Below are 24,787 nucleotides of genomic sequence, written 5' to 3' on the forward strand. Positions count from 1 at the left end.
TAAACAGTAGAATAGTTCCACAGAGATATACAACAGTGATGTGCTCTTTGGAGCGCACCCACGATTCCGTTCTGACTCCAAATGATTCGCCAGCCTCGGGGCCCCAACGTCCATCCTTCCGGGGGCCCTTGTCGCTAGTACTCTGTCCATACGGCATACTATAAAATGGCAATCTACGGGACCCCTAAATCGGCGGGGCCCCAGGCGACCGCCTAGTCCGCCTACCGTTAGATCCGCCACTGAGCTGTTTCATGTAATTGAAAGAACTTCAGCTAAACTCCCGCCCTGATGCGTGATGGTCGCCTTCGTTAAAGGTGCATTTTGTCTCATTTTTATCCAGTGAAGAAGGAGGGACATTGTCCAAAACCATGGCCAACGTTGGAAATACGCCAATAGTGGAGACACATACACACACTCGCGTCAACGTTAAGATGAAAGATGAATTCAGTTCAAAATATATTTCCTCTTGGTTTTGGGGTTTTTTTTTATATCTGTTTGTTTCTAAAACTAAGCTCAATTGTTATCAACTAAATGATTTTTAATTATTTTTCTCCAATAAACATTGCTTTTTTTCTCCCTCTGGATACTAAATATGTTTCATTTAAGGTGTTTTTTTCTCTCTCTCGTTATATTTAATATGTTTCTTTTTCTTTAAAGAGAATTAACGATTTTTTGTCGCTATAATCAAATAAAAAAAAAGAAAAACAATTACAAAAAAATATTTAAAATAATATTTTGCTCTCCTTTCCAAGTTTCCTTTGTAAACTGACCGTACGGATACAACCTTTCTATTTTCCCCTGCCTCCAAAACCAACACTAATTTGCACGCACTTTCCCTTTGCTCGCCTGTAAAACCTTCCTACTGGTTATTAGCCTTCAAAAACTAAGATAACGTATAATAAAGATACAAAAATTGTAACGCCGTGTGCACGGAGTTGAAATGTATAAAGGGATTCCAGCGAATCCAATAGGAAGCAGCATCGATCGATTGTATAAAAATAACAAAATAAAACAAGGAAAAAGAGAAGCGTATTGAGACGGAAAGGCACACGGGAAGCGTTGAAATGTGTTGAAAACTGAATAAAGTATAGTAGTATAGTTAATAAAAAAGCTTCCGCATGATGATAATGGGGGGAAGGAGAAAAAACAACACATCGATAACAACGTGGGTATAAAAGGGAGAAGGAGGGGTGGGGGTGGGCATTGGTAAACTAAATCTAAATGAAACGCCGGAAGCGACCATTATTGTCGCATCGCAGATATTGCAACAACCTTATACGGACGTCACACGAAGCGTAAACTTTGGCGTAAACTGAATTTCAGCCATACAACCCTATAATCTTTTGACAGGAAGTTTACGCTCGCCCATACAAATCAAGCGTAAACTTTTTCAGTTTACGCCTCGTGTGACGTCCGTATTACTGTACAGCTACAATTGGTGTACGCGAGAGCGGGAGCTTACGTCGCTTTTGCTCAAATGTGTAAATCTACAACCTTAAAACGCAGCAGGCGGCGGTCCAGCAGTTTAAAGCTCTCCACCCTTGCTGACGAACAGCTTAAACTTGGCCTGACACTCCGGCGTGGTCCACTGCTGGGCGTGCTTCTTCTGCTCCAACAACAGGGCCGACTCCATCTTGGTCACTAGCTCTCGCCGGAGATGCTGCTTGATGGATAGCATTGCCTGGAGGAGAGGATGAAAGCGCGGTCGTTAGTGTAAATTGTAACAATTTTAGTTTTAATAAAATTAGCGTGATTAGCTAAATATTATGAATGTTTAGTCATTTTGGCGTCGATGCGTTCATATCTGTATCTAAAATTAACGACGCAACATGCATCCGCTCTTGAGTGTGTGTGCGTATGTGTGTGGGTAATAAGTGTCCAATCATAAATATAGAGATGGAGCATAATTTATGCTAAAAATAACGCATTTAGAAGGCGGCAAATTGTTTCAATAACCTTCGCGCTGGTTGATTCCAGCAGTATCTGCCACTAATCGTATCAACTTGTGTTCGGTTCAATCACCCTACCCGCACTTCAAGGATGAAAATCAAACCATCCCCACTCCCGCTATCCCTCATCGGTCATAATTATTGAGGGGGAAATCGAAACACCGTCTTCTCCAAGCAACCGGCAACAGTTGCATTGGTTCAAAGACGGATCAAAGCCGATGTATCCATCCATCCACGCATATGAAACACGATCCGCGCGCATTTTCCCACCCATCCCAGGAGAGGAGGGAATGCTCTTGATGGGAGATGATGATGGGCCACAAAACGTTTGTTTATTTATGTCTCCCGACTGTCTAAATGGTTGCTCGGGCGCGCTTCTACACCCTCATCGACGTATATGCTTGTACCTATCAATTTTCCGGCACCGCGACCCATCATAGTAGGCCGTTCTTTTCGTCACCGGATTTTCCTACTTTGCACGTTCCTTTGCACCGCTCACCGTCCGTTCCTTCCCGTGCGGATGAAGGATGTATCATTTGAAATGGATCATTGACAACACCACAGAGTACGCGGCCAGCGGCACCGCCACCGCAACCGTCCACACCAGCAGCGTATGGTTTCGTAAACCATTTTTCTTCTGCTGCTTCTCACACATTAGAGGCAAACGGATTTCTCGTTTGCTTTGGTTGTGGAAGATTTATTTCCCCCCTTGAGCGTTTCAGCGCCAGAATACGACCTGTATCCGGCGTGTGTGTGTGTGTGTGTGTGTGGCGTGTGTTTGCGTTAGTACAACAAGCCGTCCTCTTCCACTCCCTGCGCCCACTACCCACTACAGCGCGCTCATTTTTCATCCGATCAGACGCGCATCGATCGACGCGGGATGCTGTCTCCGTCTCTCTTCTGCATCCCTGGCACACACACACACACACTCACACACACACACTCACACACACACACTCACACACACACACACACACACACACACACACACAGGTGGTTCGTGAACAAGTGGCACTTTTCTTCCCCACCAAGGCTGGACACAGCACCGCCCCGGCATCACTTCTGCGTCGGAAAGAGAGCGAGCGAGTCAGGGGAGGTGATGGCGATGGTTTGCAAATTGGCGGCCCATTGGTTGATTTTGCTTATTTTTACAGTTTTCCTCTGGCTGTCGAGGTCTGCGCCTGCACGCGGATGCACGACGTTTGGCCGTTTGGGCCTGGCGGCGTACCGATTTGGCAGACCGAGCCAGTTTCTTGGCCCCGATCGTCAGTCGGTTAATAGGGCTGGGACGCACGGTCACGGCTCGCCGCAGTGCAATCATAGTGTGTGTGTGTGTGTGTCTGTGTGTGAGGAATTGTGACCGGTCGGGAAAATGATTGGTGCACGTGGTTGCATGGCAAACGATTTGATTGCGTGCGTTGTGCTTCCTGCGCTTGTCGCGCTACTGCTGGCAGCGAAGCCGGGCGCCTGCACCTATCGCTACAATTATGAAGATTATGTAAGGGGATAGTCGAATTTTAAAGTAATTCCCGGATAAGCTCTCTCTGTCTTTCTCTCTCCAAGGACACGATGATGGGTACGTGCCGGGAGAACGAGGTGTGCAACATCGTGCACCACCGGCACTGGATGCCGAGCACGGTGGACAAGGTGTGCCGGTGCCCGCTCAACACGCCCAGCTGCCCGGTGGTGCATACGCGCCACGGCAACGTGATGAACGTGAACAGCCGGACGCAGATGAAGTTCTGCGCACCGCTGCGCAATCTGCGCCCGTGCCGCGACGGCGAGATTGCACTGCGCCGCAAAACGCTCTACCAGTCGTACGGCGTGAAGAACGTGTCGATCGTGGTCGACTGTCTGTGCGACCATCGGCAGAGCTACTGGACGTTTCACAACCGCTCCGGGGAGGATTTTAACGATGCGCACCATCTGTTTACGGTGGTGCAGAATTACAAGTGCGTCGGTAAGTTCGATGGGGGACAGAAACCGCAAATAAAAGAAGGCAAATTTAGGGTATTATTTCCCTTTCTTCCCGTAGCAATGAAACGCTGTGCACCGCACGAGTTCTGTGGCTATGGGCGGCGTGACTATGGCTTTATCTATCATCGCTGCACCTGTCCCGTGTCGCACCAGTGCAAGTTCGATCTGGACGAGTACGACGATGACGTCAGCGAGCTGTTCTACCAAGGCCCGGCCTATCTGGCCCGCTGCGTCCCCATCTACGACTACGACTGGTGGTGATGCACCATCCCACTTAACACGCACCATAAACACTAACCTGGATGGATTGGGAGGCGACCGATTTGGCGACCGTGCGTGCTCGCTCTTCAAACCGCTCCGCTGGGACCGTTTCCGTCACGAGCCCGTAATCCAGTGCCGCTGCTGCCGTTAACCGTTTGCCTTGCAGAAACAGATCCGTTGTCTGTGGTGAGAGGGGGATGTGCATGGCACAGAGAAATAAAATCTGATAAGCACACATAACAGTGAGCGTATTTTTTTATCATGATTTTTGTTTACCGTTTTCGCTTTGAGAGATCGAACGCCACTGCTGAACGCACCGAGCGCTTCGGGCAGGTAGCCAAAGTGGCCGTACGGTGCGACGAAGCTGCTGCCGAGCTGGGCAATCACTACGTCGAACAGGGGCAGTATCGTGACACCCATACCGAGCACATCGCCCTGCACGGCTGCTACGATCGGCTTCGGGAAGGCGACGAGCATCTTCAGGAACTTCCTGCAATACAGAACATATCATACCCGTTACGTTGAGATGTACTATGAGGACTAGTGATGTGCTCTTTGGAGCGCACCCACAACTCCGATCCAACTCCGGCTATTGTTAGTCCGATTCCGACACCGGCAATATCCGAACCACTAGTTCCGTCCGGAGTCAGAGTCGTTCAGAGTCGTTTGGAGTCGTCCGAAGTCGTCTGGAGTTGTCCGGAGTCGTTTGGAGTCGTTTGGAGTCGTCTGGAGTCGTCCGCAGTCGGAGTCGTCCGGATTCGTCCGGATACGTCCGGAGTCGTTTGGAGCCGTCCGGAGTCGTCTGGAGTCGTGTGGAGTTGTCCGGAGTCGTCTGGAGTCGTGTGGAGTCGCACGGAGTCGTCTGGAGTCGTTTGGAGTCGGAGTCTTCCAAAGTCGTCTGAAGTCGTTCGGAGTCGTCCGGAGTCGTCCTGAGTCGTCCAGAGTCGTCCGTAGTCGTTTGGAGTCATCCAGAATCGTTCGGAGTCGTTCGAAATCGTTTTAAGTCGTTTGGAGTCGTATGGAGTCGTATGGAGTCGTCCGGAGTTGTTTGGAGTCGTCTGGTATCGGAGTCGTCTGAAGTCGTTTAGAGTTGTCCGGAGTCTTTCTGAGTCATCCGGAGTCGTGCGCATTCGTTCGGAGTTGCCAGGAGTCACCAAGAGTCGCCCGGAGTCGTTCGAAGTCATTGTCGTCCAGAGTCGATCGAAGTCGGTCGGAACAAACAAGAGATGTCAGGTGCAATGTGCTTGTGATCAGACATTTCATACCGTTGTGTTTTTTTGTCTTTCACTTTGCGCGTGCACTTCGTATACAGGCCTTGTTTCGAAGACCGGTTACGGGCGACTCCGGACGACTCCGGACGATTCGGAACGACTCGGATTCCGGACGACTCGGAACGATTCCGGACGACTCCAAATGACTCCGGACGACTCCAAACGACTCCGGATTTTTTGCCAACTTTACTTATCACTAATGAGGACCGACGGGAGCACATAAAACAAAACTTACATCAAGCATGTACTCATTTCCTCGGCCGCTGCTTTCCTTTTCTCTACCGGCTGTACCAGGTGGGCGACGTCCAAGCCGCGGCTAAAGTGTGCACCGCCCGATCGTAACAGAACCGCACGCACGGATACATCTTTCTGAAGAGCAAGGAACGTCGTGTGAAGCTCATTCATCAGCTGGAAAAAGTGAAATTATTTAAATATCATCCTACAGAATGGGGAAGATTTCGTATGCTACCTCTTGCGAAAACACATTCTCCAAAGGACCCTTGGATCCGTCACCACTGGTAACGCTTCGCGATTTCATCACAATCTCCGCATAGTTGCCTTGCTTCACGCACGTCATCTGCTTCAGCTGATCGAGCTGCTTTTGTACCGCCGCATCCTGGAAGGATCCACCACCACCCGGCGGTGATACTACATCACCTACCGCGGCACTCACCGCAGAATCGACCACATCGACCGAGCTTGTCGGCGCCTTACGCTTGGCCGCCTGCTTGTTTGCCTGGGCCGGCACATCCTGTCCCGGTGTGCTCGTTGCCAGCGGGGCACCCTTCATGCCTTTCAGTACCTTGCTAAGCTTCCCCCGCATGTTCGCCACCAGCGACGGATTAAACTTGATGTCCTCCGAGCCGGTCGACCCGCCGGCACCTCCCGGTGGTTTCGTGACCGGTAGCTTTGGTTCCTTCTTGTTCGGTGGCTTCAGGAACGCATCCTGCTGCTGCTGCCCGGGGGAGGACGATTTGTTATTGTTCGTTCCGTTCTGGGAGAGGGTAGAGCTCTCCGACCCGAACCCGGACCCGGATTCGTTCGGCTGGTCGAAGCTTAACCGGCGCGGACTGGCCCCGCCGCTCGAGTAGGAACTGTTCGAGCGCCGCCGTATGATCATCGCGTCATCACTGCGCGGCGCATTGTACACGTACTCCCATTCCTTGGCGGCCGATGCCGTCATCTTGCGCTTGCGGGCTCCCGTTATCGCCGGGATGGTGGTGGTCGCTTTGCCATTGGCCGGCTTTTTTGACGGCTGGTTACCGCCAGCGCCGGACGCCGATGAGGTAGCCGATGGAACGGATGCTTTGGAGGTTTGTTGGGCGGTGCCCGCGGAACCGGGACTGGTTGCTGTCGACCCGGACTGATTCGATGGTGTCGTCCCGCGCTTGGCCCGGACGCGCAAACCCTGCGAGGTAGGCGATTCGTTTGGTGATTTGCCCTGATTGATCACGGCGTCGGTTATGATTTTCGTCTTTGCAAGCAGCTTCTCGTCCTCGTCGCTCGTGTCCACCTCCGTCTCCTTCAGCAGATCTTTCCGCGTCGCTTCACACTCCACGTCGTACAGCATGTTGATGGCGCCTTCGTCGCCCAGCAAGCGCTCGATTTCATTCTTCTTGCGCTTCTTTGCTTTCGCGTCGTTCGCCAGCTCGTCCGGCTTAGCTGCGAGGGCGCTCCGCTCAATCGCCTGTCCCAGATCGGGCGTCTTGGCTCGCGGCCGTACCGGTGCCACCGTACTGAAGTGGGGCGCGTTGTCTATCATGCGCACGGCCACGGAATCGGCCCGCTTGCGCCGCAGCGGGGATAGCTCGGTGTTAGTAGTACCGGCCGACTGGGCACGGTTCGATTTGACTAAGCTTGCAAACGGGATGCTTGCGTCCGACGGATCCCAGATGATTTTTCGCTTTATCACGCGCTTCGGTTCCGCGATCGGTGGAGGCGCAACAAACTGAGTCGGCTGCGACTTTGGCTGCTGCTGTTGCTGGGGAACCTTTGCTTCATCGTTGCTAGGTGCTAGCACGGGTTTCTTTTCCGTCTCTTGCGGATCATCTACCCCATCCTGCTGCTGAACTGGCGGATCATCATCCCAGTCGGAAACGAGCGAATCGACCAGCTCCGACTTTGTCTGCGGACTCACCGTCACAGGTTCCACCTTCGACAACGGCTTTTCCACCGTTTGCACAGGCAACTTCATTTCCTTCATTAGCTTTTCCTTTAGATTTTTGCTTATCCTCGCTTTGATCGTTTCCGCCGTTTCCAATGGCGCTGTTTCTTCCTTCTTGATCGCACCGCTCGGAATCTTTACCACCGGTCGTATTGTCGTCTGCCCCTTGATGGTCACCCCGACCGGTTCCTTCACCACCGGTGGCGGTGGCGTTACGTTCGCCTCGACAGGCACCCCCTGGCTGGCCGCCGGCGAGACGGTGGGGCTTCTCTTCGGTACCGTTTTCGTGCGCGGCTTTCGCACCTTCGGCAGCAGCGGCAGGCTTTCCATCTGCCGGCGGGCAATTTCCATCTCGCGCTCCTTTTTCTCCTGCTGCAGCTGGTCCGGATCGATGATCGAAAACGACACGATCTCGAGCGAAGCGCCCACGTCGCACACTTCAATTTCGGAAGCATTTTCCCGAATCTCCACCATGTTGCCCTCCAGTATGGCGATCAGGTCGTGATCGTCCAGCCGACTTTCCTTCGCATCCGATGCCGCGATAGGCGTTTGCGGTATGTCGTTGCTCAGTATCATGTCCTGCGGTATCTCGATCGCCCCGCTCATGTCCAACGGTGCGGGGCTGGCGGGTTTGGCGGGTTTCGCGGGATTGATTGACTTCAGCTCGATGTGCTTGCTCAGCTTGCTGCGCATCTTCTGTATTAAACTGTCCGCCGATGGTTGCTCTGTAGCGCTAGAGCTTGTTTTACTTTTCACCGGCGTGCTGAGATCGTTCTTGGGAGGTTCCTGAAAGAGTGTACAATCATGGGTAAACAAAAAAACCAACCGAGAGCTAACCAACTTGTTGCTATTTACATTGGAAAGTTTCTGTGAGACAGCGGTGGCGCCAGCAGCACCGGGAAAGCTCTTCTTTGCAACTCCGCCCGACGGCTTCCTGGCCGGTTCCAGTGTGGTCAGCGTTTTCGTCTCGTCATCACTCAGGATGGTGGTGGTGTCTTCCGCCGGGGTGGGTGATTTGAGCGACGGGCCCACCGGGAAGCCTTCCTCGGTCAGGGTCGTAAACGTGGCTTCATCCGTCTTGGTGGAAACATCTTCCGGGTCTTGCTTTATTGCACCCAGCGCTGCGGGTTCACTCATGCTGGCGGCTTCTAATGGGGCGCAGGATTTGCTCAAGCTGAAGCATCCGAAGCAAGCCACTTGACGCTCGGTAACAGCAGCACTTTCAGCACGTTGTGCTGACGATTGGCAGCACACAGTTCGGTTTACGCGGCGATACACAAGCTCCGAATAAATATCGATTCTCACTTTTGGCGGCACTAAGGACGCGGTTTTTTCTTTCCTTCTTTCTTTGCCAGCCTAAATGTTTTCCCGAAAATGCAGCAAAGCGCACCAAACCCCGTCGCTTCACTCGATTTGTGATGCTTTTCGGTTTTGACAGTTCGTTTCTTATCAACAGCGTTGGACGGTCGCTGCTGGCTTGCTTGACTTTGAAAGACGATTGACAATTTTCTTGCAACGATTGATGGATTCAAATGTGCATCTCGAACCGTTGTATTGAAAATGTGATTTTATTTTACTGCAAAGAACTCACTATTGTTTGTTCAAATCCTCCTGAATATTAAAACATTAAAACACATTAGAAAAAGATTATTCTTGTAATTTGTAATCAAATTCGCAAATTAAGAAACTATTTAAAAGCAACAGGTAGATCATATGTTCTGAATAACTCTTGGACAATTTGTGCCTTTGTAAACAAAATGTCGATATTTTAAAGGATTAGATTAGCATTTGCACTCCCAAACACATCATAACTTGCAAGGCGATCTACCAATCTCGTAATACTACAGGAAATTGAGCAATTAATTGAATGTAAATCGCGTTCGAATTTTCGAGCCATCTAAGTCCTCAATGTCGCCTACAAAATCCTGTCCCAGATCCTGTCCCAGAATCAATGCAACGAAGCCGAAGCACCTGGTTGCCGGAGACTCTGTCCATCTGGGAAGCAGTGCATTAGTTAACGGCGACAATCTCGAGGTAGTAATGGAGTTCTGCTATCTCGGGAGGTTGTCATTTCGGAAAACGACATCAGCAGCGAAATCCGGAAACACTTTGTGCAGAAGAATCGTGCTTACAACGGGCTTCACCTACTACTGAGATCCAAAAGACTTCGAGAAGATGCAGAAGATGGACACGAGTTTTGAACCATTAGCACGGAGGATGCAAACGCCCTGGGCGTGTTTGAGCCTTCCAGACCATCTTTGGCGGGGTGTTCGAGCATGGAGCGGGGAGGAGAAGGATGAACCACGAGCTTGCAGAGCTGTACAGCGAACCGACCATCCTGACGGTAACGAAGGCTGGCTGGATACGATGGCTCGGGCATGTCATGAGGATGCCGGACTCATGCCCTACCAAGAAGGTGTTCGACAGTGACCCCCAACGATCGGCACAAGGCGCAGGGGAGCACAGGCTGGACCAGGTGAAGCGAGACCTGTCGGAGATCGGATGTCTGGATGGATGGGAGGCTGCAGCCAGGGACCGAGCATCCTGGAGAATGATTGTTGACCGGACCATGTCACACCGACGTGCTCTATCGTGAGCAAGCCAACAAAATATTGTATTAAATAAATAAATTGGAAATTGTATTAAATAAATGAAATGAAATGAAATGAAATGAAAAGAGAGAGAGAGAGAGAGAGAGAGAGAGAGAGAGAGAGAGAGAGAGAAATCGTGATAACGTCCTTAAAACAAGGAGTTCGACACACAAAATACGTGAATTTAATTTCGGACACTTCAAACTAAACCCAATCAATAATCGTACTGCTTTTCCATTGTATTTTTTTATCTAAAATAAGTCTTTTTTGAAAATATTGCTACTTACATCGTGTTGCACCACTTCCTGCAATATACACACTATAAAGTTGTTCACTTTGAACTATAAACTTATCTAATATCACATATTCTCATGTGGATATTAGACCTTCTCCTCTCTCTCTCTCTGTTGGTTTTTGCTGCCCTTGTTTTAACTATTTCAGTTTTTCCTGTCCCCGATTCCATCACATTTCCTATGTTTCTATTTTAAGTAACACGGTGTAAGTGTATGTGTGTGTATGATTTCATATAAGCATTACTATCTTCCTAAAAGTTAACAATTCCAATAGAATATTGAGGCAGCGCCTGCCGTTATTAGATCTGTTTCATTCCTTTCACGCTAGGACTTTTTGTGGGTGTCTGTTTTTCTGTTTTTTTTTCTGTTTGCACTGCGCTTTGTTCCTCAATTTACTACTACGGTCGGTGCTAACAGCAATTCGATTCAGGCTCTCATCGCGTCTTGGACGTTTCGACAATAACGTTGCACGCTATTTAAAAAAAAACACACATTCTTCTCTCTATGGCTCTCATTGGGGAGGGAAGGCGGTATCTAAGTTTTGCGAGACATTTTGGGTATGCGGAAGGATAACAATAACAGAAAACTAACTACCCTTGGGAGGGGGTAGTTTGGTTCCTTTTTATCTGGAAGCCCGCTAACTATGTATGATTTCTTTTTTAAAGTTAAATAAATTAAACCCTAAACGCAACATAATGTGGGCAATGGTGAAGGTTGACGGGACATTGGCGGCCAAACCTGACCAAAATAAAAAAAAAACACCTATTTATATGCATAATAAACAAACAAGCAAAACGAATGAACATGATAGATGAAGAAGCGCGAGGTGATTTCTAACACTACATCATTTTCCCCCTCATAGATGTTCAAACCACAGAGGCTCGAAACATCTCGGTTAAGTTACTGGCGGCGTGCACCGTGTTTCACAGCGGATTTAAAGGTTTAAATTAATGTACACACTGAGCGAGAGCGATCCCTGTTCGAAAGGGGCATACGATTGAAATGCGCTTCAGCGCTAGGCTGAAACACTCGGTCGGTCTTATGGTTTGCAAGTTAAGCACCCAGATACATATACTACAGAGTGAGCGCGGTAGAAGAACATGGCATATATTATTCTTCTAAAATGTGTTTTCATTCATTTTAAACACATTTACAGGAACTTGGGGGGTGGTGGTTTTGCCAACTGCAGCTTCTTCACTGTATTGAAACTTGTTGTGTTGGAATTCGAACATAACAAACAAGCATGTCCTTTATGGTATATCCGTCGTGTGTGTGTGTGTGTGTGTTGGTCTATGGGCTTTAGAGTGAAAGGTTCTAACGAGAATTTTGTACTATTGTGCAGTATATTATTATAAAATGAAGCCTTTTTCGAGGGATTCTTTACTATGCTGCTTTACGACAAATGAAGGGAGAGTGCCTTTGTACAGAAGAAGAAGAATAAATTCTAGCTGCCCATCAAATAATCATCTGATAAACTGTACCTCCTAAGCTGCTCCACAAACACACACACGCACACACGGACACATACACTCTCTCTCTGTGGCGGTGACAATGGCTGTGTATTTTCACGGAGGAGCACACCTAGCGTGCAACACCCTCCTCCCGGCAGGTAATCTAAAACGCTATCACTACCGCAACTAGCCTGTAAGCAGTGCCAGCCAGCTTTGCATCCCCCTGTGTGCACACCACCGGACGTAAACGAAGCCCCACGTACTGTGGCTCACTCTTCACACCGATCGTGCGCGCACTATCGACTGTTCAATCAGACTTCCTTCTGGCGGCCATTTCACCGATCGACCACCATCGAGCTGCTGCTGATGCTGGCAGCCAGGCGAAGAAGGCATTATTATTCATTAGTCTACCACGGCCGGGAGCGAACGGTTCTCATTTGCGCTCCGCCGTTCCGTCGCCACAGTTGGGCAGCTTGCGGTAGGAGCCTCCAACGTCCTCGATGTCTTCCAGCAGGAACTGTTTGTCCTCTTTTTTCGATTTTTTCAACAGCTTCGTGTCAAAGCAGGGCTGTAGAAAAGAGAGAAAGAGAAAAACCATCCAAATTAATGCTCGCCCTCTTTCCATTTTGCCTTCCTTCCTTTTAGTTTTTCCCCCTACCGTTTCGCATACGTTCATGTTGCAGCAGTTTTCGATCGTAATTTCGCACTGTGTCGTCGGTGGCCGGGAGGTCATCGGTGTGACCACCATCTTTTTGGTGATGCGTGGCCGCGGCGGTTTCATCATCCGGCTGACGACGAGCACGACCGCGAGCAGCAGCGCGAACGAGACGGTAAAGCACAGAGACGTGTAGACGACGGTGCGGTTGAACGATTCCTTGCAGTAGGTTACCTTCGGTTCCATCAGTGGTAAAGTTTTCGAGATGCTGCAAGCAGAAAACAAGCAAATATTTAAAACAATGTGTTAAAAATGATCGTTAAGTAACCATTTTGGTATTAAAATGTATAAGCAAACAGGAAGAAGTTTGTTTAATCTGCTTACGAAACATTTTTTAACATCGTTCTAACTCTATCAAGCAATATGTCCTCTCACCCCACACCATCACGACTCTAACCCTTCCCCGCCAGTCGATCATTAATCAAACGATTAAACGACACCCTTCCAGGATGCAAATCTACGTTCACAATCCAGATACTCTCTCTCTCTCTCTCTCTCTCTCTCTCTCTCTCTCTCTCTCTCTCTCTCTATCGCAGTGTTTGTGAATTTGTTATTGTTTAAATTGCTGCAACAATGTCAACGCGGCGACAGCTCCCTGCCTCTCTAATCCCCGACGACCGTTGGTGGAACAACATAAACAATTGTTTATGTCTCCCCTCTGCGTCCTCTCACGAAAACCAGTTTCGCGCACAGCATCAACAACATGTGCGTATTTAGCTATTCACGTTTAAGTGCTTTTTTTCTGCGCATTTTCTGTTTCCAACTGGCAACAGTAAAAGCAAAAAAAGATCGATGGCGCACCTGGCTTTTCGGTGAATGTTTCGTTTCTCGCCCTTGGGGAAATAAGGCGCAATTCGTTTTTGGCGCTCGTGAAAGAGATTTCAAAAGATAGAGCAACTTCGGAGAGTTGGTTGGGTCATGGTTAGGCGTTAAGTTAGGTTAGGTTGATCACCGTTGTAGGTCGGTCGTAGTGATGAAAAAATGAACTTTTTGTCGGAATCGAATCCGGAGCTCCGAAGTTTTCTGGAACTGGTTCCAAAATCGAAATCGGCTCCGGAATCGGAATTGGCTTCGGAATTGGTTCCGGAATCGAAATCGGCTCCGGATTCGGAATTGTCTCCAGAATTGTAATCGGTTCCGGAATTGGTTCCGGAATCGGAATGGAAATCGGTTCCGGAATCGGAATTGGCTCCGGAATTGGAATCGGCTCCGGAATTGGAATCGGCTCCGGAATTGGTTCCGGAATCGAAAGCGGTTCCGGAATCGGAATTGGCTCCGGAGTCAACTCCAGAATCGGCTCCGGAATTGATTTCGAACACGGAATCGAAATCGGGTAGGTCCGATTCCGAGCTCCCACCACTAGTCAGTCACCCCAAAACGCTTACCCCAAACAGTACTGTTGCCATTGCGGATCCTCGTTGTAGGTGCTGCACAGCCGGACCGCAATTTCGCACCGCTGGCCGGCAAACTCCTCGCCACACTCGCACTCCGGCACGGTCGTCTCGTTACCGAGCGTACAGTGACCCCCGTTCAGGCAGTAGTTGTTACAGCTGTACTCCTCGCACCGTTCGCCCCGGTAGCCTGCCTTGCAGCGGCACTTTGGCCGCTTACCTTCCTCCACGTAGCACTCTCCGTTGTAGCAGTAATCCGTCCCGCAGATTGGATTCTCGCACCGTGCCCCACTGTAGCCGGTGCTTTCGCACAGACACGTCCGATCGCCCATTTCCTCCTCCGTCTGCCCAGCAGTACCGTTGCTAAACTGACAGCGGCCCCCATTCAGGCAGAACCCATCGCAACGGTTCCGATCGCACCGGTCCCCTTCGTACCGCCGGTCGCAGTCACACCGGGGGCGATTATCGCGCCCGATACGGCAGCTGCCCTGGGCGCAGTAGTTATTGCACAGATCTATCTCGCACAGCTTACCACCGAAGGCCGGCTGGCAGAGGCACGTGTTGGTGTGATGATTAACCGTACCGTTGTTCAGACACACCGTCAGCTGGCCCTGCTGTTGCGTTTCCTGCTGCAGCACGCTCGCCGGTTTGCTGTTTTGCATGTTCTCCAGGATGCGGTCCACTACCGACCGGCAGTCGGGATTGTTTCGCTGATGCTCGAGCAGCAGGTTCGCGCGCAGTATCACCGCGGACGGATGTTCGCCCCGGTACACGGTGCGGGACGGTGCGTTCGGCTCCTTGGACATTTCGTAGATCTCATTGTTCTCCTGGTCGGTCCAGTAGATGTAATCGTTCTTGACCGCAATGTCCGCCGGCAGCCGGTCGAGCCCGGTCTGCAGGGTGCGCTGATCGTTCACCTCCAGATCGGCGCTCTCGATCGTGTACCGGCGGCCGTACTTCTTCTCCACCCAGTACAGCCGGTTGCGGTAGTGGTCCACCGTGATGCCCTTCGGCAGGTACACCTGCTCCTCGTGCACGTTCAGCACGGTGCCGTTCATGGCGGCGCGCACAATGTTGGACGTTTTCGGGTAGCAGTTGGTCCAGTACAGATGCCGGCGGCATTCGTCGATCGCCAGGCCGGCCAGCTCGTGATCGGGCTGCACCGTGGCGACCAGCTGCACGGGCGAGGAGGAGGATGGCGGTGATGCACTGGTGGTTGCTTCAACGGCAGTAGCAGCAGCAGCAGCCGTTCCGTTCGCCGCAGCAGCGGCGGATCGCGTCGAGCTCAGCAGCTCATCGATCGCCACGTAGTACACCGACCGGGTGCCCTTCTCCGTCCAGTACAGCCGGCGCTCGAGATGATCGAACGCCATACCGCTGATGTAGGCGGTTTGGGCCGATTTCGGCAACAGCTTCGTCACCTTGTGCAGCTCGTCCGTATCGTCGTAGTCGAGCGCGAACAGCCGATACTCGGGATGGTCCAGATCGGCAAAGTACAGCTTGCCGAGCACCTCGTCGTACGCGAACGCCGAGATGCGGCTGTACTGATGCGCGGCCGACGAAATCTTGCGCCAGTTGGAATCGAAAAACAAAATGCCATTGTCCGTGGTCACTGCCGCCGCTGTTTTGGCCGGGAAGAGAGAATTGCACAAGAGAATTGGAATTAGTAAACGTTTTTTCTTTAAACTAGGAATAACAACCCGCCCAATCAGTACTAGTGTTGGGTAAATCTGATACAGATTCATGTATCTAAATGAATCATTGATATGATTCAATGAATCTGAATCTCGATTGGAAAGATTCATGAATCTCGAAAGATTCGTGGATCTCAAAAGGTTCATGAATCTCAAAAGATTAATGAATATCAGGTGATTCAGAAATCGCTAAACATTCATAGAGCTTAAGCTTTTTAATTATTCTTGGCGTAATAACCTACGAGGTAATACCAGCCTTTACAGGCTCTCGAGACTTCTTCTTTCGAGATTCATGAATCCTTGGAGATTCATGAATTCTTGGAGATTCACGAATTCTTGGAGATTCATGAATTCTTGGAGATTCATGAATATTTAGAGATGCATGAACCTTTGAAGATTCGTTAATCTTGGAAAATTTATGAATCTTTGAAGATTTGTAAATCATTAGAGATTCGTGAATCTTTGAAAATACGACTCGAAATTCGAATCACTCATCACTGAAGATTCATATGAGTGTATCTTAACGAAAGATTCATGAAACCCAACCCTAATCTGCACCAGGAAGTAGGCAAGCTTGCAAAATGCTGCTATCTTCTCACGCAAGATCGAGACACAAATTGGCAGACATTAGGTGTTATAGGATGGGCTGTCGGCTATCCCCCTCCTATCGGGGCGTTTAAAAACACTCTGCTGCTACCCAATAATGTTTATGATCAAACAGATCGATAAGATAGCCACCGGGAGGAGACAGTGTATAAAGGTGTGTTAAAGGGGAAATAAAAGTGGCATAGTCGATAAACCACAATCTGGGGAAGAATGCTCACGTAAACCTGGTGTAACATTAAAAAAGAGGAAATTTTCTTTTATTTGCATGTATTTCTTCCTACCATCTTGCAGGACGCATCAATTTTGTACTAAAAACCTAAAAGCAGCAATTTTAACGAAGAAATTCTCAACGTTGGCAATCGAATTTCGAACCCAACAAAAAAACTGCCTTCAAAAGCAATTCAACACAACTCGCAGTTAATTCCACATTCCGCCTCAGGGGGGCCCGAAATGGAGCGCACTCATCACGACCACTGCACACAGTGCTAATGGCCACAGAAGCAACCGAATGTGCAAATTATGTCTCGCACATTTGCAAGCACACCACCGCACAACAGCGTAAAATGCCGTGGCTCGCTGATGGTCAATGCGGTGGTGCCGGGCATCTAGAAGGTTGGCAAAGGTGAGGAACCTTGTGTTACAAATTAGATGCCACGGTGCTATGCACCATATCGCGATGGTGGTTTGCAGTGGCCCCCTTCAAACCGGAACCCCTTCTTGCTGACTCCGCCGACCGACCGATTGGGTTACGTGCGATGCAACAAACGTTCAGTTTCGTTGGACGTGTTGTTCTCTTCTCTCGCGGGGTTGCACAATTCGCTTCCAGCGCGGTTCGCGCATTTCGATGGATCAGCGGAATTTGTGCAGTTTTTGTTGATGAAAATCGAGGATCGCACGAGGAGCATTGGGCAGGAAGCTGATGATTTGTGTGTTTCCCTTTTTTTATTGAAACAGGGTTGATTTTGATTGCGTATTATTGTGGTGTTTTGCAAAGAAAGATCGCTTTGCAGATCTTTATTTAAATGTATTCTTCTGCGGGAAGTCAGGCTGTATAAATTGGGTTCATAAAATGTAACCTGGAAAAAACCCCTGAACAATACGCGTTTAGACGCACGCTAATGACGCGATAATGTAGCACCGTAGATCATCGTTCTGAGAGAATATCTCCCCATGGAATTTTCGAAATATGATCGTTGCTGGAATTTTCGCTACCGAGAATTACATCCCCCCCCCCCCCTTTTTGTTACAGGTAACAGAGGGTGTATCTGGTTTCTCCAGCAACAGTTCACACTTGAAACAACCAAACAAACAAATGCCAATGCGTGCGACGACGAGTGAGTGTGCGTTTACTGAGAGCTGAGAAGTTTACTCAAACGTCACAAGTACGCCAGCAGAGAAGCACACTAGGAAAAAGAAAACCTACCGTGCCGTAGGCAAAACTATCATTTCGTTTTTACAGGTGTCATTATTGCTTAGAAAACAATCGCATACGGGGAAGTGGTTTGGCTTTGGAAGGGATCGTCTATCGGCGTGCCCACTAATGGAATGCATTGTCTAGGAGGTTCTAATGTTTTGTGCGATTGGCGGGGTCATTTTCTGGCAGGTACACCACGTGAGAAAGCGTCCAATCACCCACGAAACCATCATACGAAACAAAAAGCATACGCGGGCGGCTCAGACCCACTGTGAGTCATTGCGGGATTCAAACTCTCTGATAAACGCTGCCAAATGAACGCTGATATGTGCTGCTTTCCCTTAAAAAAACTGAACATCTTTTTCATAAGCTGATTGATAAGCGCGTTGAGCAAGAAAATGTAATGGCCACAACATTACCGGGCATTTAAATGCATTCCAATTACAAGCTTTGTTCACCGGTTGTTTGTACGTGATTTGGACAGTGTACCCACTTCGGTTTGGAGTAGTTTTGGTTCCAGTACCCGATTATCTGGACGGGCTGTAAATAATACGCAATGCCACTTCAGAGGTGCCGCCTTCGAACCCGCCGCACGACAGGCGCAATCGGCCTCGGCCGGTAAAGTCACGTCACGATTGGCTCTCGGCACCGTGATCGTGATTAAGAGTGGATCGAACAAATCACGAGCCTGGCCCGCTGCATGCGTTTACTAGTTCAATTTTTGGCAAATATCATCGATACCAATCAGCATCATCATCGGTGGTACCATGGGGAGGACACGTCGATAGCGGTGTTTGGTGAAAAATGTCGCCCTGTTATCACCCCTTTCCGCGTGACGGTTGCCAACGATACGGTGGGAAAAGAAGAGCAATAGTAAAAACATTCAACACACAGCTACACAATCGGAGTCGTGCCCACGCGTCGATTCCGCCCGTTTGATTAGCAATTGTGTGCTAGGTGCTAAGAGAGCGTATTGTACCACATGCCTCAAGTCGATCGGTAGTAGTCTCCTGGGGGGAGGGGGGGGGGGGAATCTGCACCCCGTCGACCGTTTCAAGTGATGGATTAAACAATCGGCCGCAACCGGAAGCTTGCACCAGCACCTTCACGCGGGTCTTCCGGTAGCAGCTGTGGGAGCTGCGCCAAATTCGTGTCAAGAATCACGCCGCCGCCACCATTGCAGGTACACTTTCGCTTTCGTGTGATGGATGGAGGAGAGGCACGGCACGTCGGGTTAGGCGAGAGGGTTCATGGGCACTTGCAGGTTCGTTTGTGCTGGCGATCATCGTCGGTTGACTGCTGGCCTTGCGAGCAGCGATTTTGTTTTCGGACCACCATTTCCTGTCCGAAATGGAGCAAACGCTAAAAAAAGGAAACAAAATAGACAATGAAAAACGCAAAACTGCAATATTGGTGCGCTGGTATTTTTGAATACCTTACCGGCGTCACCTAATTTTAGTACGCAACGCAACGTGTTGCCTTTGCGTATTGCGCTAGAATTTGAAGCGGATTGTTCCTATCAAAAGCAAGCAAACATGCCTTCACGCAGCTTAGAAGAAGGAAGTAGAGAGAGCTTGGTTTGGCATAACTGCGCCGCACTTGTCGATCGTGTTCCTTCTCCCTTAATGAAAACAGAACATACCGGCGATCGTGCGCGCACACGGGTTTTGACGTAAATCTGACCTACCTCTCTCTCTCTCCTCCCCCCAACCGTCGGTTCCGGATCTTTGCATGTTTGTGAGGGTTTTTTTGTTTTAGCACAATCCCTCAGCTCACTACTCGATCAAGCAAACTCTTATGCTGGCGCAAAACAAAGAGCTCGAAGCAAGAACGCATAACGGAAGCAGCAACAATCGCGTTACCCCTTCGCCCCGGTTCCGGCAAGCGGGTGGGAAATACAAAGGGTCAAATCGTGCCGCACGTAAAACCTGTCGGACACCGGCACCTGCACGAGAGACTGATCGGGGGGGGGGGCTTGCAGTTGCTTTTACAGCGCATAAAAAAGGGAATTAAAAACAACAATATCAACCGATCACCGCATCGGTCTGGACTGTAACGGTTGAGATGGGCAGAAGAAAAAAAAAAGTGGTTCGATTACACTTACTAACTGTCCAGCAGGAAGTGTAAGTATGTTGGAAGGGGTACAATGAACCCGGAGAGGATTGTTTTCTCACCGTTTCCGGACAGGCGCAGAGGGACGACCACAGCATCCATTCACAACGGTGACAGAGAGCAGAGTCCGGAGCACGTTGTTTCAACAGGTGGTTGGAGCATTAAAGGTTTGATTTGTTGCGTCGTGCCGTGCACTACCGGTCACGATCCTTTTGGCTTTTGGATTGTTGACGGCGCAGAGTAGCGTTGTGTGAGGTTACAGCGGACAGGTGGGGTCCGTTCTGGAATAACTGGTTTCATGAAACGCAATGGTTTTGGTCGCGCCTAATTTCGGGTCTGGCTTAGTATTCAAATGTACACAATTTTGCCCTGGAATGTACGTTAACCTTCGATCTGTTTCGTCTTGTCCAAGGATTATAAAATAGCGGGCCTAGCATAGTCCTTTGATTGATGGTCACAGTTAATCGCTCTAAAGAGCCAGAGGCCAATTGAATTTATGGTTTAGCTTGATTGGTTTAGTACTATAGATGTTTAGACAGATATGTTAACATTGTTTTTAACATTTTTATAATATTCTTATTTCATTTTATTACAATCTTTTCAATATTTAATCATTTGTATGTAGTCTGAGTGGCTCTGAGTGGCCATTGGCTCTCTTTGCTAATGAAAACTAAATGTTGACCCCAACTGTGACCCCCATAGAAGTAAGCATAGGAGTTATCAATGGTTAGACATCGAATTCAGGTTGTTACATTTTGGCTAAAATGTGATAAAATTAAAAGAAAAATGTTTTTTTTAGTTTCATCGTTGCTCTAAAAGATTATCTATCCAATGGTAATGAAAGATTTAGTCTGGAGCTTGTAGTTTAGCTAGTACAGCTAATGCCAAATAACTGCAAAAAAGATTAATATACCATGAATTCAAAATGTGTTGAAAGGAAAAGCTAATCTAAATTTACAAGCAGTTTAAACCGAGGAGTTCATTTGGAAGGCTAAACTTCTGCAAATATCTTCCTTCTTGTAGAATTTTAGGGCTGAAGAAGCCTGAAGAGGTTTCAAGCATAATTGTCGCAAACTTCTTATTTTAAAGAATATAATTTGAAAGAAAGATATAACAAGTTTTTACTTGCTGGGGTGCTCTCACATGAGAGTAGAACAAAATCCATTACTTAATTGTGTCGGGCGAGTCGTCTACCATTAACAAACGATTTGATGGCGCATGCCCTACCTAGCCCTATTTAAACAGTTATTATTTTTTCTTTGACGTAATTGACCTACGATGCGATCAAGGTCCATTATGTTGATGTCTGTCTGTTCAGGCATTAGAGGCTTATTTTGTTATAATAAGACAACCAGCAAGTTCTATCTATGTGTGGATGGGATCCGTATGGGAATCAATCCCGAGCGGTTTACTGATAGACGGCGCATGTATCGAATAGACCACCGGATCGGCCCTAAACGTAAACGATATTTCTTTATTTATACATTCAACAGGATGCTGATCCCTATGATTACTTCATTAAAAACAAAGCTAAATGCGTTGCAACATCTTTGCGTATGCTCCCGCCGTAAAGGTGATGATGGTAACCTTGAATTGTGCCTTTAAACACAAGCTCGATCGAATCGTTCACAGTCGCAAAACATTGCCGCATCACCACTACCGTTCGTCGTGTCGGTGTAATGGTGCAAAGATTTACCACCAAAGCCGGTGCAAGATAACTGAGGGAGCACACGTTGGCCTTATCAACGCTCTGCCGCGCCTGTTGGCCACCTTTGGCGCCTTGGGACGTTTGTTGTTTTTTTTTCTGTTCGTTTCTCTTCGGCAGGAGGAATGTTTTAGGAGATTGCGTGTGTAGTGGTTTGTATGCGGTTCTTATTTTTGATAAGCCAAATATGGCCAAAATGATCGCGTCATTCCCAGTGAAGCCGGCCGAGAGACTAAGACACCGTCAGCGGATTGACGGTATAGAGGTGAAATGTTACTTATTTTGAAGGAGGATTCTTCTGTTGTTTGTCGATGTAAAGTTCAAAACGAAACAGCTTACTAAACATAGGTTCACAGGTCTCACAGGTCCAAAGGGGAACACCGCTTTAAAAATAAACCAGTATAGAACCAATAATCCTTCTAAGCATCTCAGGCCGCTGCTCGATCACTAGAGATTGTTAACAGATTAAATTGATTAAACAATTGTTTACATCCAATGAAACAATCCCATCCCGCAGGATCAACCATAATATGTAGCAACCATTTTACATCCAACCATTTAGTTGGAGCGTGCCTTATCAAAAACCACAGCGCACAAAATGCGTCTTATGAATTGTTCGAACGTGTCGGGGAGAGCTGACAATCAAATCAGGAACATATTTACTAACGTTCATCACCCGGTTGATGGGTGAGGGAATCTTTGGGGATTTATTTTTGCTACCTCTCTCTCTATCTCTCCCAAGCTTTGGTTGGTGAAACGGTTTTGAAACGAGAAAAACCATACCGCCAAAGGACACTTTCAAACGCGTGTCACTTTCATTGCTGTTGATTGTTTTGCGCACACGATGATCACGATCATGATCACGAGAGACGAACGAGAGAAAAGCGGACCGTTAAATGGCAACTTTGGCGGAACATTCAATCAAGTTCATTGCGGACCAATGCGGTGGTTCGGTGCTGTGGCTCTCCCCTTACCCTCTTGTGATCGTGATGTGAACTCCTTCGAGCGGAGTTTGTCTGGGCTTGGGCGTTTCAATCATTCATTGGAGCGCTGGTGCAAAACTATAATGAAAAAACCAAAGCCCTACCCCCCCCGCCTAAACATAGTGGAGCAGAGTGAAGGAGTAATAAAACATATAATATACCCATTCGTCCACCCCCTCTCCTTCCCCCGAAACACTCCACCGAAGATCGATGTGCGTACGTGACGAATGGAATGGACTTTTGACCGCCGTTTGCTGTTGGGGCAGTTTTGACTTTCCAAAATAAAAAAAAGGCCAAAGACAAAAATCACTTGGCCGTTGCGCGAAATCTGCACAGTTCAAAGTACGGGAACGTATAATTGGTTCGATAGGCTGAAACCGACGAACCGAAGGAAAACGCGGCCTGGTTATGGTAGTCGGGTGATTGGTGCAAACAGTCATTGTCTAATGAAAGCATCAGACAGAGCTTAATATGTCTGGTCGAAGTGGTTGTCGATCGTACGGGGGTGTTCAAAAAGATAAAATAAAAGGAAAGACCTTTAGTATGTTAGCGGTTCAAAACAACTGATCGTAAACCATTAAACACACACACAAACAGCCAGATAAACAAATAGGGAATGTTGAATAAATTCCAATTTTAATCAATAAAAAATCAACCATTAATAAGAGTATTATAAATCGTCAAAGTTTCATAAAACTCTATTCAAAGTAAAAAATCCGGTTCGAAGGACCAAACAACTTTACAGCGGTTGGCGCTTGAGCAATGGTTGTTGGTGGAGCCTACTAATTCGAACCCCAGACGCTTAAATTGATAAAAAATAAACTTTATCGATTCCAATTAGAGTATTTGGTAATGGGATTTTCTTTTCTACAATGGTTGGCAACCACATAATCCAATATGATCCACAATCAAAGCAATCTGCACCAAGTTCCTTTCACAATTATGTAGATGAAGGAGTGTGCGGCTCTGTTGCTTTGGCGACTAATTTCACCACAGTTTGCAAAGTCCTCGGAGCTACACACGCGCGTGCCAAAAAGGATGCACACCAATGGCCATTTGAGGCAAACGTTAAATAACCGCCCACCTTTGAAGCAAGTAAGGAACTGGGCGAGAGTAGCAACACGTCTCGGGCAAGGCGGCCCCTACTACACGCTACTACAACGACAACCGGTATAGTAAACTCCCGAACCGTTTCGTATGGGCGGGTATGCTGAAAATGATTATTTTTGGATGCGCGAGATAAAAAAGAAACGATGTTTTTCTTTTTTTTTGTATTTTTTTTTTCTGCACTCCTCGACTCGGTCGTCACAGTGTTGGGTCACGAGCGCCGTCGCCCAGTGACGACGTCCGCAATCGCAAGAAGGCGCGAGTCCACCCTCCGCCTAACACATCTCGTTGCCGCACTTACCCCATTCGGTGGCTATGACATAACCGAGGCAGCATGACGATAGAAGTAGCACCAACCATCCTGCCGCAGCACGGCAAGGACTCTTCATGCTGGATGATTTGGCCAACACAGACACACACACACACAAGCACACGCACGCACACTACAAGAAAGATCCGGACTTGAGGGAAGAAGTTTCACGAGCCGGTGTGATAACGCACTAAACGCACACTTCACCACGGATTCGCAATTCCACGTTTTCACGCAATCACAAACACAAGGCCCGTGAAAAAAACGCTGGATCCCCAGCGATAGGAAATCCGCCAACTTGCGGTGCTCCGGTGCGACAGGGTGTTGGACAGTTTGCAGGAAACGTGCGGAGAGATAAGCTAGCTACGGCTTCACACTCATCACACTACACGCGCGGACGGCACAGAGAGCGAAGGGGCGTCTGCACCATTCGGCATTTGGTTTTCGATTGCAAAAGGTGGTCCGCTTTTTTTTTTGCTGCACGGTACCGAACCCGTGTCGTGAAATCACGTAGTCCCCTTCCCCTGCGAGAGCTGTCAGCTCGGTGTTGTGACAGGTGCTTGGCGAGCTGGACGTGCTTGACAGGGTTGGATGGATGGGTTTAAAAATGTCCTTTTTCCTTTATGATTGAAGGAGATTAGGCTTTATCACCTGAAAACCATATTTGACTCGTATATTTGCACACTCAAGTACAAATAGTTGAACAGTTAGCGAACGGTTTACTTAATTATTTTTACTTCTCCACCATCCAACCTTTGCTTGCACGTGTGCAAACCGGGCTTGAGCTCGTCTG

At 48.4% G+C, this 24,787-nt stretch overlaps 3 protein-coding genes across 3 annotated transcripts; 1 reads left to right on the forward strand and 2 right to left on the reverse strand.

Annotated features, from left to right (window-relative positions):
- Positions 1–426: 426 nt before the first annotated feature.
- On the reverse strand, positions 427–9,064 carry LOC120949534 (nascent polypeptide-associated complex subunit alpha, muscle-specific form). Its single transcript, XM_040366897.2, has 6 exons — positions 8,478–9,064; positions 5,928–8,408; positions 5,694–5,866; positions 4,464–4,677; positions 4,225–4,368; positions 427–1,681 (listed from the first exon to the last, which is right to left on the reverse strand). Exons 1-6 carry the CDS (start codon positions 8,757–8,759, stop codon positions 1,526–1,528), a joined length of 3,450 nt encoding a protein of 1,149 aa, XP_040222831.2. The 5' UTR covers positions 8,760–9,064; the 3' UTR covers positions 427–1,525.
- On the forward strand, positions 3,152–4,231 carry LOC120949535 (uncharacterized). The gene is made up of 3 exons (XM_040366898.2): positions 3,152–3,447; positions 3,513–3,909; positions 3,985–4,231. The coding sequence occupies exons 1-3, from the start codon at positions 3,322–3,324 to the stop codon at positions 4,185–4,187; spliced, it is 726 nt and encodes a 241-aa protein (XP_040222832.2). The 5' UTR covers positions 3,152–3,321; the 3' UTR covers positions 4,188–4,231.
- A 1,373-nt stretch (positions 9,065–10,437) lies between the features above and the next one.
- Positions 10,438–24,507, reverse strand: LOC120950688 (protein cueball). Its single transcript, XM_040368941.2, has 4 exons — positions 23,986–24,507; positions 14,058–15,684; positions 12,616–12,880; positions 10,438–12,525 (listed from the first exon to the last, which is right to left on the reverse strand). Exons 1-4 carry the CDS (start codon positions 24,071–24,073, stop codon positions 12,391–12,393), a joined length of 2,115 nt encoding a protein of 704 aa, XP_040224875.2. The 5' UTR covers positions 24,074–24,507; the 3' UTR covers positions 10,438–12,390.
- Positions 24,508–24,787: the final 280 nt, after the last annotated feature.

Source organism: Anopheles coluzzii, chromosome 2, assembly GCF_943734685.1.
Source record: "Anopheles coluzzii chromosome 2, AcolN3, whole genome shotgun sequence".
NCBI classification, from domain to species: domain Eukaryota; kingdom Metazoa; phylum Arthropoda; class Insecta; order Diptera; family Culicidae; genus Anopheles; species Anopheles coluzzii.

Bases quoted from the DNA above. Each gene is read 5' to 3' on its own strand.
- LOC120949535 (XM_040366898.2), top strand. From the start codon at position 3,322: ATGATTGGTGCACGTGGTTGCATGGCAAACGATTTGATTGCGTGCGTT. The intron at 3,448-3,512 runs GTAAGGGGATAG...TCTCTCTCCAAG, and splicing joins GCTACAATTATGAAGATTAT to GACACGATGATGGGTACGTG. The intron at 3,910-3,984 runs GTAAGTTCGATG...TTCTTCCCGTAG, and splicing joins GCAGAATTACAAGTGCGTCG to CAATGAAACGCTGTGCACCG.
- LOC120949534 (XM_040366897.2), bottom strand. From the start codon at position 8,759: ATGAGTGAACCCGCAGCGCTGGGTGCAATAAAGCAAGACCCGGAAGAT. The intron at 8,409-8,477 runs GTAAATAGCAAC...ACACTCTTTCAG, and splicing joins TCTCACAGAAACTTTCCAAT to GAACCTCCCAAGAACGATCT. The intron at 4,369-4,463 runs GTAAACAAAAAT...CTCTCACCACAG, and splicing joins GATCTCTCAAAGCGAAAACG to ACAACGGATCTGTTTCTGCA.
- LOC120950688 (XM_040368941.2), bottom strand. From the start codon at position 24,073: ATGAAGAGTCCTTGCCGTGCTGCGGCAGGATGGTTGGTGCTACTTCTA. The intron at 15,685-23,985 runs GTAAGTGCGGCA...CGGCCAAAACAG, and splicing joins TGTCATAGCCACCGAATGGG to CGGCGGCAGTGACCACGGAC. The intron at 12,881-14,057 runs GTAAGCGTTTTG...TTCTGCTTGCAG, and splicing joins TGGCAACAGTACTGTTTGGG to CATCTCGAAAACTTTACCAC.